Source organism: Papio anubis, chromosome 8 (genome assembly GCF_008728515.1).
Source record: "Papio anubis isolate 15944 chromosome 8, Panubis1.0, whole genome shotgun sequence".
NCBI lineage: Eukaryota > Metazoa > Chordata > Mammalia > Primates > Cercopithecidae > Papio > Papio anubis.
In genome coordinates this window covers 28,956,404-28,971,447 of record NC_044983.1, presented here as the reverse complement: position 1 = coordinate 28,971,447, position 15,044 = coordinate 28,956,404, and the positions used below count along the sequence as shown (strand labels likewise).

At 48.0% G+C, this 15,044-nt stretch overlaps 1 protein-coding gene across 1 annotated transcript in view; it reads left to right on the top strand.

Annotated features, from left to right (window-relative positions):
- The first annotated feature begins 2,215 nt into the window (after positions 1 to 2,215).
- Positions 2,216 to 15,044, top strand: part of GSR (glutathione-disulfide reductase) — a 58,232-nt gene continuing 45,403 nt past the window's right edge. Inside the window, exon 1 of the mRNA XM_031669462.1 lies at positions 2,216 to 2,606. Coding sequence (XP_031525322.1) covers positions 2,301 to 2,606 — 306 coding nt within the window. The 5' untranslated portion in view covers positions 2,216 to 2,300. The remainder of the gene's footprint in view (positions 2,607 to 15,044) is intronic.

Below are 15,044 nucleotides of genomic sequence, written 5' to 3'. Positions count from 1 at the left end.
TGCCATTCACCAGTTGTTTAATTTTTAAATTTTTTTATCGTTACAGAATTTTTATTTGACTATGCTAGAAAAACATCCACAAGTCACCAACTGTTTAATCTTGTGCAAGTTATTTAACCTCTTTGGACCTCAGTGTCCACATCTATAAAATGGAGACAATAACAGTATTTATTGGGTTGAGGGAGGATAACATATAAAGCTCTTAGCACAGTGCTTAGCTCCATACATATTAATTACGGGATTATTATTTTGAGAAATATTTCATGGTGTCTTCATAGAAATCACCTACGTTCGTCCAGTGGGGTTTTGAGACAGCGTCTATGTTGCCCAGGCTGGAATACAGTGGTGTGATCACATTTCACTGCAGCCTCAACCTCCCAGGTTCAAGTGATCTGCTACCTCAGCCTCCTGAGTAGCTGGGACTACAGGTGTGCACCACCACACCCGACTAATTTTTAAATTTTTGGTAGACACCAGGTCTTACTATGTTGCCTACGCTGGTCTCGAACTCCTGGGCTCCAGCGATCCTCCTCCTGTGGCTTCCCTTCCCAAAGTGCTGGGATTACAGGCATGAGCCACTGTGCCTGACATCCTCTAGTGTTTGAAAGAAAAAAAACTTTTTTAAAGAGACAGTGTCTCATTCTGTCACCCAAGCTGGAGTGCAGTGGTGCAATCATAGCTCACTGTAACCTTGAATTCCTGGGCTCAAGGATCCTTTCACCTCACCCTCCAGAGTAGCCGGGACTACAGGTGTATGTCACCACACCCAGCTAATTTTTAATTTTTTTGTGGAGATGAGGAACTCCCCTATGTTGCCCAGGTTGGTCTCGAACTCGTGGGCTTAAGGGATCCTCCCGCCTCAGCCTCCCGAAGTGCTGGGATTACAGGTGTGAGTTACTGCACCCAGTCCAAATTGGTGTTTTTTCTGTGTTCCGTCTCCATTTATTACATGTCAGCCTGTAGGAAGGAAAAACTTTCCCTTCTTCCCTTACATTTTGTAATCAGAAAAAATTTTTTGTAAAAGAATTGGATCCCATTCTAATTGGGGTGTGGTATGTTCCCATTCTCCCTCATTGTGCTGGGCCTCGCTGCCCTGTGACCTGGACCTTCCTTCCTTTGCCTACCGGGCTCAGCCGTGTGCTCGGATGACCTGTGCACGGTCCTTGTGGGCACAGGATTGTGGCCTACCACAAGACAAATTCGAAGCTGCGCTTACTACTTTGTTGTGCAGTTGGTAGTTGTAGATATTCCCAAAGGAGACATCAGTCTCTACAGCTTGGGAGGTCAATGTTTTTGTGTCTCCATCTCTATCCTTTTCTCTGTGCTTCATCTGTGAATCACGGAAACCGCTACTCCGAATTAATCCACTATTCCAATGTTTCTCAAATTTAAGAGTCACTTGAAGGCAAGAAACAGTGTTGGTCAAAATGTAGTTCCCAGCTGGGCACATGGACGCCTGAAATCCCAGCTACTCAGGAGGCTGAGGCCAGAGGATCTCTTGAGCCTAGAACAGGAGCTCGAGACCCCTGACTTTAAAAGGAAAATAAGGCCAGCCACGGTGTCTGGCACCTGTAATCCTAGCATTTTGGGAGACCAAGGTGAGAGAATCGCTTGAGGCCAAGAGTTCCATACTAGTCCTGGTAACATAGCGAGCCCCTATCTCTACAAAAAACAATAACAAAAAATTAACCGCGCGCTGTGGCGGACACCTGTAGTCCCAGCTACTGGGAAGGCTGAGGCGGGAGGATCGCTGCTTGAACACGGGAGGTGGAGGCTGCAATGAGCAGAGATCACATCACTGCACCCCAGCCTGGGGGAGAGTGAGACCCAGTCTCAAAGAAAAAACAACAATCAAAAGTGGTCTCTGGAACAAACCTGGAGAAACAACCCCCCGAATAGAGGCAAATTTTTCTTCCTGGAGAAGCCAGTGCCACTGGCAACTCCCCAGGGGGCCAGCTCGGGAAAAGCCAGCTGAAACGAGAGAACGAGAGGACGAGAGGACGAGAGGACGTTCACTGTCCCCCGCCTCGCTCCACCGGACTTCAGAAAGCTACACGCTGCAGGCGCCGCTCGGGATCCAGGTGCCGGGGTGAGGACGGAGGCGGAGAAACCCCTCAGGCTCCGCCACCGGGGCGGGGAATAGGGAGGCGGCCCCGACTCTGGGCACCCCCCCGGGTCTCGCCTAGCGGCGGGCGCGTGCTTAGTCACCGTGAGGCTGCGCTTGCCGGAGGCCCGCGCCCCCCTTCCCCGGGGACCGCCCCCGGGCCGCCCGCCCCCCTCGGCGCGCCACTTCCGCGTGCATGGCCCTGCTCACCCGAGCCCTGAGCGCCCGCGCGGGGCCGAGCTGGCGGCGGGCGGCGCGCGCGTCCCCAGGCTTCCAGCTGCCTCTGCTTGAGCCCGCGGCCGTCACACGCGCCCTCTCCCGTGCCATGGCCTGCAGGCAGGAGCCGCAGCCGCAGGGCCCGCCGCCCGCCGCTGGTGCCGTGGCCTCCTATGACTACCTGGTGATCGGGGGCGGCTCGGGCGGGCTGGCCAGCGCGCGCAGGGCAGCCGAGTTGGGCGCCAGGGCCGCCGTGGTGGAGAGCCACAAGCTGGGTGGCACTTGCGTGAGTACCGCCGTTTGTTCGGTCAGGGGGCGCCGCTTTGTCTCGGCCTTTCGGGGGACAGCCTGTGCTCGTTCGTATGGCGATTCCGTCTCCCCGAGCTGCGCTTTCCTCTTTTCCACCCCCGCAACTCCCCATTCCGAAGCCGGGACCCCAGAAGGTGGAGAAGAGAGAAGCGTCCAGGGGCTTCTCTGCGGCCCCCAAAGCCGAGCCAGCCTCTGCTTCCGCAGGGATGCGATATTGACCATGGCCGGGGCGGGTTAGATTAACCTTCCTCCATCCTCGCTTGTCCAAGTGGGAGAGGATTGGATTCTATGCTTGACCGCGTCAAACACAAAACTGCATCTGGGAACATTGCTGGTGGCCTGTGTGTAGGGACGAGGGTGACGGTGTCGTTGATGGTGGAGGGTACCCTTGAAGAATATAGATCTTGGTTCTCCCGTTTCAAGGGCAGAATGATTTATAGCGGTTGTTGTCAACCTTGGCTGCACATTCGAATCACCTGAGGGTGCCTGGATTCCCAGCTTAATTGGTCTGAGGTGCAGCCTGGGCTTTGGGATTTTCAGGTGATCTGAATTGCAGCCAAGGCGACCTTGATTAGGTGAGTTCTCAGAGCTTTTGTTTTGTCTTGGTTTCATGTGGATTGCAAAACTAAAAACAGACGGATGTAAATCCTGAGATTTACAAAATTCATAATTTTTGAAAATAAGGGTTTTTGTTTGTGTGTGTTTGTTTTTTGAGACAGGGTCTTGCCCTGTCACCTAGGCTAGAGTGCAGTGGCCATCATAGCTCACTGCACCCTCGAACTCTCAGACTCAAGAGATCCTCCCGCCTCGGGCCCCTGAGTAGCTGGAACTACAAGGGGCGAACCACCAGACCCAGTTAATTATTATTTTTTGTAGAGATGGGGGTCTCGCTATGTTGCCCCTGCTGATTTCAAACTCTTGGACTCAAGCTGTCTTCCCGCCTCAGCCTCCTGAAGTGCTAGGATTACAAGCCTGAGCCACTGCACTCATCCTAAAAATAAATGTTGTTTTTCCAAGTTATTGGTGTGCCCACCCTTTTCTATCACAAGATTTGGGTGTTGACGATTAAAATGCTGTATCCAAGAGGAACCTGGGATTCGGGATAGGTTCTCTAAATTCCTCTGGAGATTAATATTTAAATTATGTCAAAATGGGAACTTAAGGACAGGGATGGGCTTCTATGTTTGTGTATCTCTTATCACCTTAAAATCCCTTGCTCAGTAAGCACTTGTGCAATGAATGAAACTAGAAATTGACAGTTATGAAAAGGCTGACTTCATTGTTAAGTGCCCTTTTTAAAAAATGAACATGGAGATGAAGAGGAAGGAAAAATCCCTATTAATTATCAACTTGCACTTTGACACCATAGTCCAGACTGAAGGTTAGAAGTCTGTCTCTCCAGAAGGCAGATTGTAGGGTCCCACTGAGTGCCCCCTCCCACACCTCGTGAGAGTATTTGATCACTGCTCACTTCGGTTCTGCTTGCCACATTTTTCTCTTCCTCTTTCTCTGCTCATGTTATAATCTGCTTCAGAGGTTCACCCACTTTACCTTCCTGTTATGATTTTTTTTTTTTTTTTTTTTGAGAGGGAGTCATTCTGTCACCCAGGCTGGAGTACAATGGTGCAATCTGGGCTCGCTGCAACCTCCACCTCCTGGGTTCAAGCAATTCTCCTGTCTCAGCCTCTCGAGTAGCTGGGAATGTAGGTGCACGCCACCATGCCCGGCTAGTTTTTGTACTTTTAATAGAAATGGGGTTTCGCCGTGTTGGCCAGCCTGGTCTCAAACTCCTGACCTCGGCTAATCCACCCACGTTGGCCTCTCAAAGTGCTTGGATTACAAGTATGAGCCACCACATCTAGCTAATTTTTAATTTTTAAATTTTATTTATTTATTTTATTTTATTTTTTTGGATGGAGTCTTGCTCTGTCACCCAGGCTGGAGTGCAGTGGTATAATCTCTGCTCACTGCAAACTCCACCTCCCAGGTTCAAGCAATTCTCCTGCTTCAGCCTCCCAAGTAGCTGAGATTACAAGTGCCCACCACCACACCCAGCTAATTTTTGTATTTTTAGTAGAGACGGGTTTCACCATGTTGGCCAGGCTGGTCTTGAACTCGTGACCTCGTGATCCACTCACCTTGGCCTCCTGAAGTGCTGGGATTACAGGCGTGAGCCACTGTACCTGGCCTATTTTCGTTATTTTTATTTTTTTAGAAACAGGGTTTTGCCTTGTTGCCTAAGCTGGTCTCTTACTCCTGGGCTTAAGCAGTTGGCCTGCCTTGGCCTCCCCAAATGCTGGGATTACAGGCATCAGCCACCACTCCTGTCCCATTTTATTGTATTTTAAGTGCTTGGATTGGGGGCGGGTAGGGAGAAAACGGTAGATATAAACGTTTGTGAGATATGTCCCTTCCCTTAAGGAATTTTGTGGTTGTGAAAGAAAAAAATCTTGGAACCCCAAACTATGTCATAGGGAAAGTTTGGTTTGGGAACTGAATCACGCAAAAACTGCTTTTCCTTTTGTTCCCAAACAGACAGCTGTAATTTCACAATCCCATGTCATAGCCTCATTTCTTCTACTCCCTGTTTTCACTTTATCTTATGTAAAATGTAGATTTGCTGAGGCTCATAAGAACCTCACAAGAATGTAGCCATCTAGGTTGGGCGTGATGGCTCACTCCCATAATCCCAGCACTTTGGGAGGCCCAGGTGGGCAGATCACCTGAGGTCAAGAGTTCGAGACCAGCCTGGCCAACATGGTGAAACTCCGTCTCTACTAAAAATATGAAAATTAGCTGAGCGTGGTGCGGGCACCTGTAATCCCGGCTACTTGGGAGCCTGAGGCAGGAGGATTGCTTGAACCTGGGAGGCGGAGGTTGCAGTGAGCCGAGATCATGCCACTGCACCCCAGCCTGGGCAATGGAGTGACACTTCGTCTCAAAAAAAAAAAAAAAAAAAAGTAATAATTTGCCTTACTGACTATGCTCCTCTCTTTTCTTTTTCCTCCTCCTTGTTCATTCCCCTTTAAATGCTAACATTCCCAAAACCTTGTTTGGAAAAAGCATAGGTCATAGATACTCCTGCGATCTGTATTTTTTCCCACGTGCATCTTCAGACTTGGCTAAATAGATCTCTGTAGATTGAGACCTGCCTCAATCACATTTTGGTTTGCAGTGGGGAAGACAAAATACAGACAGTCAACCCCGAAGGGGGGTGGTTTGTGTTAATTGCTGCAAGTAATAAGAAATTATGGTAGTCCAGAGAACAGTTGAAGTGATCACTTATGTGTGGGCACCATGGGAAGATTTCATGAAGGAGATGGTATCTTTCGGGACCTCGAAAGATGGGGTCGGGCGTAGTGGCTCACGCCTGTGATCCCAGCACTTTGGGAGGCCGAGGTGGGCGAATCACTTGAGGCTAGGAGTTCGAGACCATTCTGGCCAACATAGTGAAACCCTGTCTCTACTAAAAATACAAAAACTAGCTGGGTGTGGTGGCACACGCTACTTGGGAGGCTGAGACACGAGAATCACTGGAGCCCAGAAGGCAGAGGTTGCCGTGAGCAAAGATCATGCCTCTGCACTCCAGTGTGGGCAACAGAGTGAGATTCTGTCTCAAAAAAAAAAAAAAAAAAAAAAAGGTGGTGGGTTGGGTAGTATTCTTTGACATTCGGAACCTCAAAAATGGGTCCCAGGCCTAGGCATGGAAACGGGATATATTGTGTAATCAAATTTGGAGCAAAGGCTGTCTCTTTAATAGAAATAAGAGATGAGAAGCTGATGGGTAGGTTGTGGTTTGAAAAATGTGGAGTTTCTGGACACACAGTGAACTGGGGGTGGGGGCGGGTTTGAGCAAACCAGTGACTCAGTGAAAGTAGTTTTGTAGTAAGCCATAGGATTGAGATCTCACCCTTGGCGATGCCCAATAGAAGTTTGTCTTCCTTTTTCTTTTTCTTTTAATTTATAGAGATAGAGTCTCACTACATTGCCCAGGCTGGTATTGAACTCCTGGACCCAAGCAATCCTCCTGCTTTGGTCTCTGAAAGTGTTAGGATTACAGGTGTGAGCCACTGTGCACGGCAGAAGTTTAAGATTGGTTCTTCTATGAGTTCTTTCCTAAATAAAATCCATTAATTTCTAAAGCTTGGGGAAATTTTAAAGTTGTGGTGAATGAACTCACACGGAAGGTTCAAATTAGAATGTGTGTCTAGCAGGGGTCATTTACAGGTAGTGAAATTGGTTGGTTTTTCAGTGTTTTATCAGTGTTCCTTCATTTAATTGTTCAACTGTTAAAGTTTATGGGAGGCCATTGTTTTGGACCAGCGTCCTGTACTAGGTCCCAGCAGACCTGGGTGTGTGGGGGGGGGGGGGGGGGGGGGGGGGGGTGTGTGTGTGTTGCTCTGTCACCCAGACTGGAGTGCAGCGGGGTGATCTCGGCTCACTGCAACTTCCATCTCCTGGGTTCAAGGAATTCATGTGCCTCAGCCTCGTGAGTAGCTGGGACTACAGCCACCATGCCTGGCTAATTTTTTGTATTTTTAGTAGAGATGAGGTTTCACCACGTTGGCCAGGCTGGTCCTGAACTCCTGACCTAAAGTGATCCACCTGCCTCGGCCTCCCAAAGTGCCGGGATTACAAGTATGAGCCACTGCGTCTGGCGTGTTGTTTCATTTTTACGAGACAGGGTCTCCCTCTGTTTCCCAGGCTGGAGTGCAGTGGTGTGATAAGAGCTCACTGTAGCCTCAAACTCGTGGGCTCAGGCGATCCTCCCACCTCAGCCTCCTGACTAGCTGGTTCTGCAGGTAGATGCCACTGAGCCTTGCTTGAATTCAGTATTTGAAATCTCCAAAAGGTTAAATAAATTGCTTCTCTCATGATCACGTGTAGACTGGAGAGAAATACAAAGATCGCCCAAAGCCAAGGTGAATTAGAGCCTTCTGGGAGCTTTGCCTCTGTGGTTCGCTTCTCTGCCTACACAGGTGTTGGGAGAGTCAGCTTAAGGAAAAGTTCTTTCTGAATTGCTGCTCCCTTTGCCCCAGGGCCTGGGGAGCTTGTGGTCCCGGGTTCCTGCTGAGTGTACTGATTCTGTGATAAGAATAACCAGGTTCCTGTGGTTTTGGCGAGTAGTTCTCACCAGTGAGAGTTGGGTAGTGAGGGTTGATCATGTGACAAAAGTTCATGATCGCCCAGTCACAGTGAACTGTGCTGCACAGCCCCAGTTGGAGAGGCCTGCGGGGGAGAGAAGTAGGGGCTTTGAAAGATCCGTGAACAACAGGCTGCTCAGTGAATCATTGTTCATCTAGGCTGAAAACAATTACCCAGCAACATGTAAATCATAACCTCACTTGGAAATGATACTGTGTACTTTGATATTATGATGTCTATACCCTGAGAAAGCTGAACACTGGACATGCTTTTTTTTTTTTTTTTTTTTGAGACAGGGTCTCACTGTGTCACCCAGGCTGGAGTGCAGGGGCATGATCATAGCTCACTGCAACCTTGAACTCCCAAGCTCAAGTGATCCTCCCGCCTCAGCCTCCCTAGTAGTCAGGACCACAGGCACATGGCCACCACCATGCCCCGGCTGATTTTTTAAATTTTCAGTAGCAATAAGGTTTTGCTTCGCTGCCCATGCTGGTCTCAAACTCCTGAGCTCAAGCAGTCCTCCCACTTCACCCTCTCAAAGTGCTGGGATTATAGGCATGAGCTGCCGTGCCCAGCCTGAACATGCATTATTAAATGTTTTAATTTAAACATACATTATTAAATATTAAATTACTAAAAGGAGGTCAGTTTAAAGGAACTCTGTCATCAGTTCCTACAATATTGACAGATAGTTTTTTGAAATAGAAGGGTACCCTAATGTGTCTCCTGGGTTTAGAATTTCATAGAATGGGGCCCACTCATATTCATAAGTGACAAATAAAGGAGTGGCCATAAAGGGTGGGGCTAAAGCAAGCAAATGCTATTGTTGAAATTTGGCTTTTAACTTACCTTGTTGACTGCTTAGTTTTTTTGTACTAGTCTTTGTATACTGTTGCTTTGCCATCTGCCTCAAAACCCACTAAATCTGCAGGGCTAGGAAAAGAAAGACTGCCTCTGAATCCTTCGGGGTGTCTGTTTCTTTGTAAAACATACTTTGAAAAGTAACCACAGAGAATGCTTTTTTTTTGAGACAGAGTCAGGCTGTTGCCTAGGCTGGAGCGCAGTGGTGCCATCTCGGCTCACTGCAACCTCTGACTCCCAGGTTCAAGCGATTCTCCTGCCCAGCCTCCTGAGTAGCTGGGACTACAGGGGCGCATCACCACGCCCAGCTAATTCTTTTTTTTTTTAGTAGAGATGAGGTTTCACCATGTTGGCCAGGCCTGTCTCGAACTCCGGACCTCAACCGATCCACTCGCCTTGGCCTCCCGAAGTGCTGAGATTATAGACATGAGCCACCGTGTCTGGCCAAGAATCCAAGAACTTTTTTTATAGAGCGAAACTAAAGGAATGATATGGAAATACTGATACCTTTTGGCTTTTTTTTTTTTTTTTTTTGACACAAAGTCTCACTCTGTCACCCTGGCTGGAGTGCAAGTGGTTCTCCTGCCTCAGCCTCCTGAGTAGCTGGGATTACAGGTGCATGCCACCACACCTGACTAATTTTTGTATTTTTAGTAGAGACAGGGTTTTGCCATGTTGGCCAAGCTGGTCTCAAACTCCTGACTTTGAGTGATCTGCCCGCCTCGGCCTCCCAAAGTGCTGGGGTTACAGGCCTGAGCCACCATGCCCAGCCCACTTTGGCATTTGTAAGTAGATTCCAATCAGTGACAAATAATTACCTTCTATTCACTAGGTGTTGCAACATTAAATATTACTGCAGTTACTTTTGCACTAGCCTAATAGGATGTAGAGGTCCCAGGTCCTTTTCTTTTGGGGGGAACGGGAGATGGTGGGCATCAGGTAATGGTGGGGACTGACATCCCCGAAGAGTTGTCTCACAAAACTATTTATTGTTCTCCCTGAATGCCCCAGAGTAACAATTCTTTTTATTTAAAATTTTTTTGTTTGTTTGTTTTTTGAGACAGGGTCTCACTCTGTCGCCCAGGCTGGAGTGCAGTGGCACAATCATGGCTCACTGCAGCCTCAATATCCTGGGCTCAGGTGATCCTCCTGCCTCAGCTTCCCAACTGGCTGAGACTGCGGGCTATTTTTTATGGTGACTAGGTCTCGCTGTGTTGTCCAGGCTCCTCTCAAACTCCTGGGTTCAAAGGATCCTCCAGTCTTGACTCGCCAAAGTGCTAGGATTACAGGTGTGAGCCACTACACCCACTCACACTTTTAAAAAATCTGGTGATTTCCTGAGACTGGAAGGTTCAGGTTAATCTAATGTTTTACTTAGTTAAGAATTGAACAAAAACAGCCTTTGTTAATATCTCTTGCAAATGTATCCGTTGATTTTCTTGCTTTAGATTCTGCTTTACACAGAGTGCTTTTCTTTTTTCTTTCTTTCTCAAGCTTGATGCCCCTCTGAAGGAACCTTCATCTGAAATGAAAAAAAGACTTTGAAGGTGGAGACATGGATGTTGAATAGCGACTATGTGCCAGGGGCAGGGCCGTATCCAGACAGCATTCTATTTAGTCATGGTTGGTGTAAAGCTGATGAAATGCAACAGAGACAGGGATCTTTATCTGTTTAAGTCATCAGTATAGTTGAAGCCCCTAGAACAGTGTTTTGCACATAGCAAGTACTCAATATATAGTTGCTGAAAGAATTGAGTTGATGAATCAATAGTGTTTTGCTTTGGAAATTATGACTCGTCTATTTTCTAAGTAGTTCTCTCATTCTGGTCTTGAATTCGATTTCAGGTAGCAAAGAAGGAAGACAGAGGGAGGAAACTAGGCACTTCTGTGGTGGGGGGTTGAGGGGAACCAGAGGAAGGAAGTTAACAATTTTGTTTTTTGAGACAGGGTCTTGCTCTGTCACCCAGGCTGGAGTGCAGTGGTGCAATATAGCTCACAGCAGCCTCAAACTCCTGTGCTCAAACGATCCTCCCACCTCAGCCGGCCGTTTAGCTGGAACTACAGGCGTGCAACACCACACCCGGCTAATTTTTAAATTTTTTATTTGTGGAGACGAGGCCTTACTGTGTTTCTCAACCTGGCCTCTAACTCGTGGGCTCAAGCAGCCCTCCCGCCTCACCTCCCAAAGTTTTGGGATTACAGCTTGAGCCACCACACCCAGGCGGAAGTTCACTATTGAACACAGATGATGTTCTTGGCAGGTGCAATTGCAAATTAACCAAGTTCTTGTTTTACTGCCAACATGGGCAATGTGAAGTTTCTACCTGGCTAGGCAGGATTGAAGGTAACGAGGCAGGCCCTAGGAAAAATGGTGAAGCTTCTGAATTTTGCCACCTGTTATCACCAGACTCTATACCTGCTCAGTCCCTCCTTGGAGGGGGGCCCTATCCTCACTGTAAGCTAATGCCAGCAGGCCCACTGATTGGGATTCTGAACACTAGATTGGTTGGAAGAGGAAGCTCTCAGGAATGGATCATCGGTTTGGAAAGGGAGGCTGAGTTACAGGAGTCTCCTTGATGATATGTTTACTGAACGGCCTGTGAAATTTGTTTCTTAGCTGAGTACGGTGGCTCACACCTGTTATCCCAGCACTTTGGTAGGCCGAGGTGGGTGGATCACTTGAGGCCAGGAGTTTGAGACCAGCCTGGTCAGCATGGCGAAACCCCATCTCTCCTAAAAATTCAAATATTGGCCAGGCGTGGTGTCTCATGCCTGTAATCCCAGCACTTTGGGAGGCTGAGGTGGGCAGATCATGAGGTCAGGAGATCGAGACCATCCTGGCTAACACGGTAAAACTCTGTCTCTACTAAAAATTAAAAAATAAAAAATAAAAAATTTATCTGGGCGTGGTGGCACATGCCTGTAGTCCCAGCTACTCGGGAAGCTGAAGCAGGAGAATCGCTTGAACCCAGGAGGTAGAGGTTGCAGTGAGCCAAGATTGCACCACTGCACTTCAGCCTGATGACAGAGTGAGACCCCGTCTCAAAAAAAAAAAAAAAAAAAAAAATTAGCTGGGTGTGGTGGCAGGCACCTGTAATCCCAGGTACTTGGGAGGCTCAGGCTTGAGAATTGGTTGAACTCAGGAGGCAGAGGTTGCGATGAGCCGAGATCATGCCACTGCACTCCAGCCTGGGCAACAAGAGTGAGACTCCATCTGAAAACAAAGCAAAACAAAACAAAAAAACAAACCTTAACAGGGCATAGTGGTGTGTGCCTGTAATCTCAGCTACTCGGGAGGCTGAGAATCACTGGAACCCGGGAGGCAGAAGTTGCAGTGAGCTGAGATTGTGCCACTGCACACTCCAGTCTGGGTGACAGAGCGAGACTCTGTCTGAAGGAAAAAAAAAAAAAGGGAAACTTGTTTCTTCTCCCTCATTAATGCCCACCTGGAGAACTAGGGAATCTGCCAGTGTTGTATGCTTAGGGTCTCAGCAGTGTGCAACTCTGGGCAACCAGAGCCCTGAGAACTTACCTGGATAATGCTCCAGTCTGGGAGGCAAACTTCCTTTGTGATCAGCTGATGTGTTTTAGGTAGGAAGGCACCTGGGGAATTTATCTCCCCCTTTCCGTGTGCTTTGTGTGCGTGTGAGGAGCCAGCAGACGCAGAAATAATTCAGAGGTGTCAGAGTCATCATCACATCTATCATAGACTAGAAATAGATGCTTTATATACCTTACCTCTGACCTGCTCAAAAATCTCCATAATGGAAGCATTATTTCCTTCACTGAGCTAGGAGAAATTTGGAAACTCACCCACCTCTAGCCACTAAATGGGAGAGCTGAGAGTCAAATTCCTATCTGTCTGACTTGAGGCCTGTGCTCCCTCTGACAACCTGATGCACAGGTCAGCTGGAGCAGCTGTCCCTAACCTTTTTGGCACCAGGAACCAGTTTTGTGGAAGACAGTTTTTCCACGGACCAGGGGTAGGGGGATGGTTTCAGGATGATTGAGGAATGAAGTGAATCACATTTATTTATTTATTTATATTTTTTGAGACGGAGTTTCACTCTTGTTGCCCAGGCTGGAGTGCAATGGCATGATCTCGGCTCACTGCAGCCTCTGCCTCCTGGGTTCAAGCGATTCTCCTGCCTCAGCCTTCCAAGTAGCTGGGATTACAGGCACCCACCACCACACGTGGTTAATTTTTGTATTTTTAGTAGAGATGGGATTTCACCATGTTGGCCAGGCTGGTCTTGAACTCCTGACCTCAGGTAATCTGCCCGCCTCCGCCTCCCAAAGTGCTGGGATTACAGGCTTGAGGCACCACGCCCAGCCTGCATCACATTTATTGTGCACTTTATTTCTATTATTATTACGTTGTAATATATAATGAAATGATTATACAACTCACCATAATGTACACTCAGAGGGAGCCCTGAGCTTGTTTTCCTGCAACTAGTTGGTCCCATCTGGGGATGATGGGAGACAGTGACAGATCATCAGACATTAGATTCTCATAAGCAGTGTGCAACCTGCATCCCTTGCACGCGCGGTTCACAATAGGGTTCATGCTCCTATGAGAATCTAATGCCGCCACTGATCTGAAAGGAGGTGGGTGGCGCTCAGGCAGTAATGCCAGCGATGAGGAGCAGCTATAAATACAGATGAAGCTTCGCTCACTTGCCCGCCACTCATCTCCTGCTGTGCAACCTGGTTCCTAATAGGCACCTGGGGGACAGGGACCCCTGAGCTAGAGAAAGGGGAAAGAAGGCCGAGTGCAGTGGCACATGCTTGTAATTCCAACCTTTGGGAGGCTAAGGTAAGAGGATTGCTTGAGCCCAGGATTTTGAGACCAGCCTGAGCAACATAGTAAGATCCTGTCCCTAATTTGTGTGTGTGTTTGGTTTTTTCCTTTTTTTTGGGGGGATGGAGTTTCGCTCTTGTTGCCCAGGCTGGAGTGCAATGGCGTGATCTCCGCTCACGGCAACCTCCACCTCCCCGGTTCAAGCGATTCTCCTGCCTCAACCTCCCAAGTAGTTGGGATTACAGGCATGTGCTACCACGCCCAGCTAATTTTGTATTTTTAGTAGAAACAGGGTTTCTCCATGTTGGTCAGGCTGGTCTTGAACTCCCGATCTCAGGTGATCTGCCCACTTCGGCCTGCCAAAGTGCTGGGATTATAGGTGTAAGCCACCATGCCCAGCCTCCCTCTCTAATTTGTAAAAAATTGAAAAAAAAAAAATGGGGGAAAGAGAAGGGAGCAGCAGAGGGGGTGGGTAAACGAGACTATGCCAGCTTTTCACCCCTGGCCTCCCCAGCTCTCAGTGGAACTAAGTGTGTATATCTATGTTTTGAGATAGGGTCTCACTGTGTTGCCCAAGCTGGAGTGTAGTGGTGCTATCTCAGCTCACGGTAGCCTTGACCCACAAGCTCAAGTGATCCTCCTGCCTCAGCCTCCCCAGTAGCTGGGACTACAGGCTCACACATCACATCTGGCTAATTTTTGTATTTTTTCTAGAGATGGTGTTTCACCACGTTGCCAGGCTCATCTTGAACTCCTGGCCTCAAGCGATCCACCTGCCTTGGCCTCCCAAAGTGCTGGAATTATAGGCATGAGCCACCACTCCCAGCCTAAATGTGCTTTTCATTCCTTCCAAGTCAGAGGTGCTGAAGTCACGTCATGTTGCTGGCATGTAAATAGTTCTCTAAAAGCAATGGAAATCCCTGGAGGCCTGTTCACAGGAGCTGCCAAAATAGGACGGTGGCATTTCAGGGTCATAGGCTTCCTTTCAACCAGTGCCCCAGGCCCCAAAGTGTTGTGCTGGGGCGCAGCTCCTGTGACCCAACAGGGCCACAATTTTCCACCATCCTCTTCCTCTGGTTTCTGGCCCAGTGCTCTTCAATTTTAGGGAATGTGGTGATTCTGCTGCTGCCCCTTGAGGCAGTATCTTGGATAGGCTCAGAACCTCTCTCTGGCTGGCACTGTAGGCCAGGATACTGATACAGTCCGCAAGAGCAGGGACTATATCTGTTTAGTGCCTTACCTTGCATAATGCCTGGCACAAGTGGGTGCTTACTCAGTGCCTCTGAATGAATGACTGCAAGCTAAGACTATGTAGAAGCGAAAAAGGCAGAAACTTCTAAAAAACAAATCAGAGTTACAGACACCAGGCACCAGTGAAAGCCCACCTTGGTGCTTTGAAGAAACATATTCCAAAAAAAGAATATGTTTTAAAATTAAACATATTTTTTAAAAACTTTAAAAACATATTTTTAAAAAACTTAAAAAAAGAAGACTTAAATAACTTTAAAGTAGCTTCAAATACACATGAGGAACAAACTCATGGTATGTGAGAGTAGTTTAGAACATTGAGTGCTTTATGACACCCTTGGATTGCTTTTAATGATT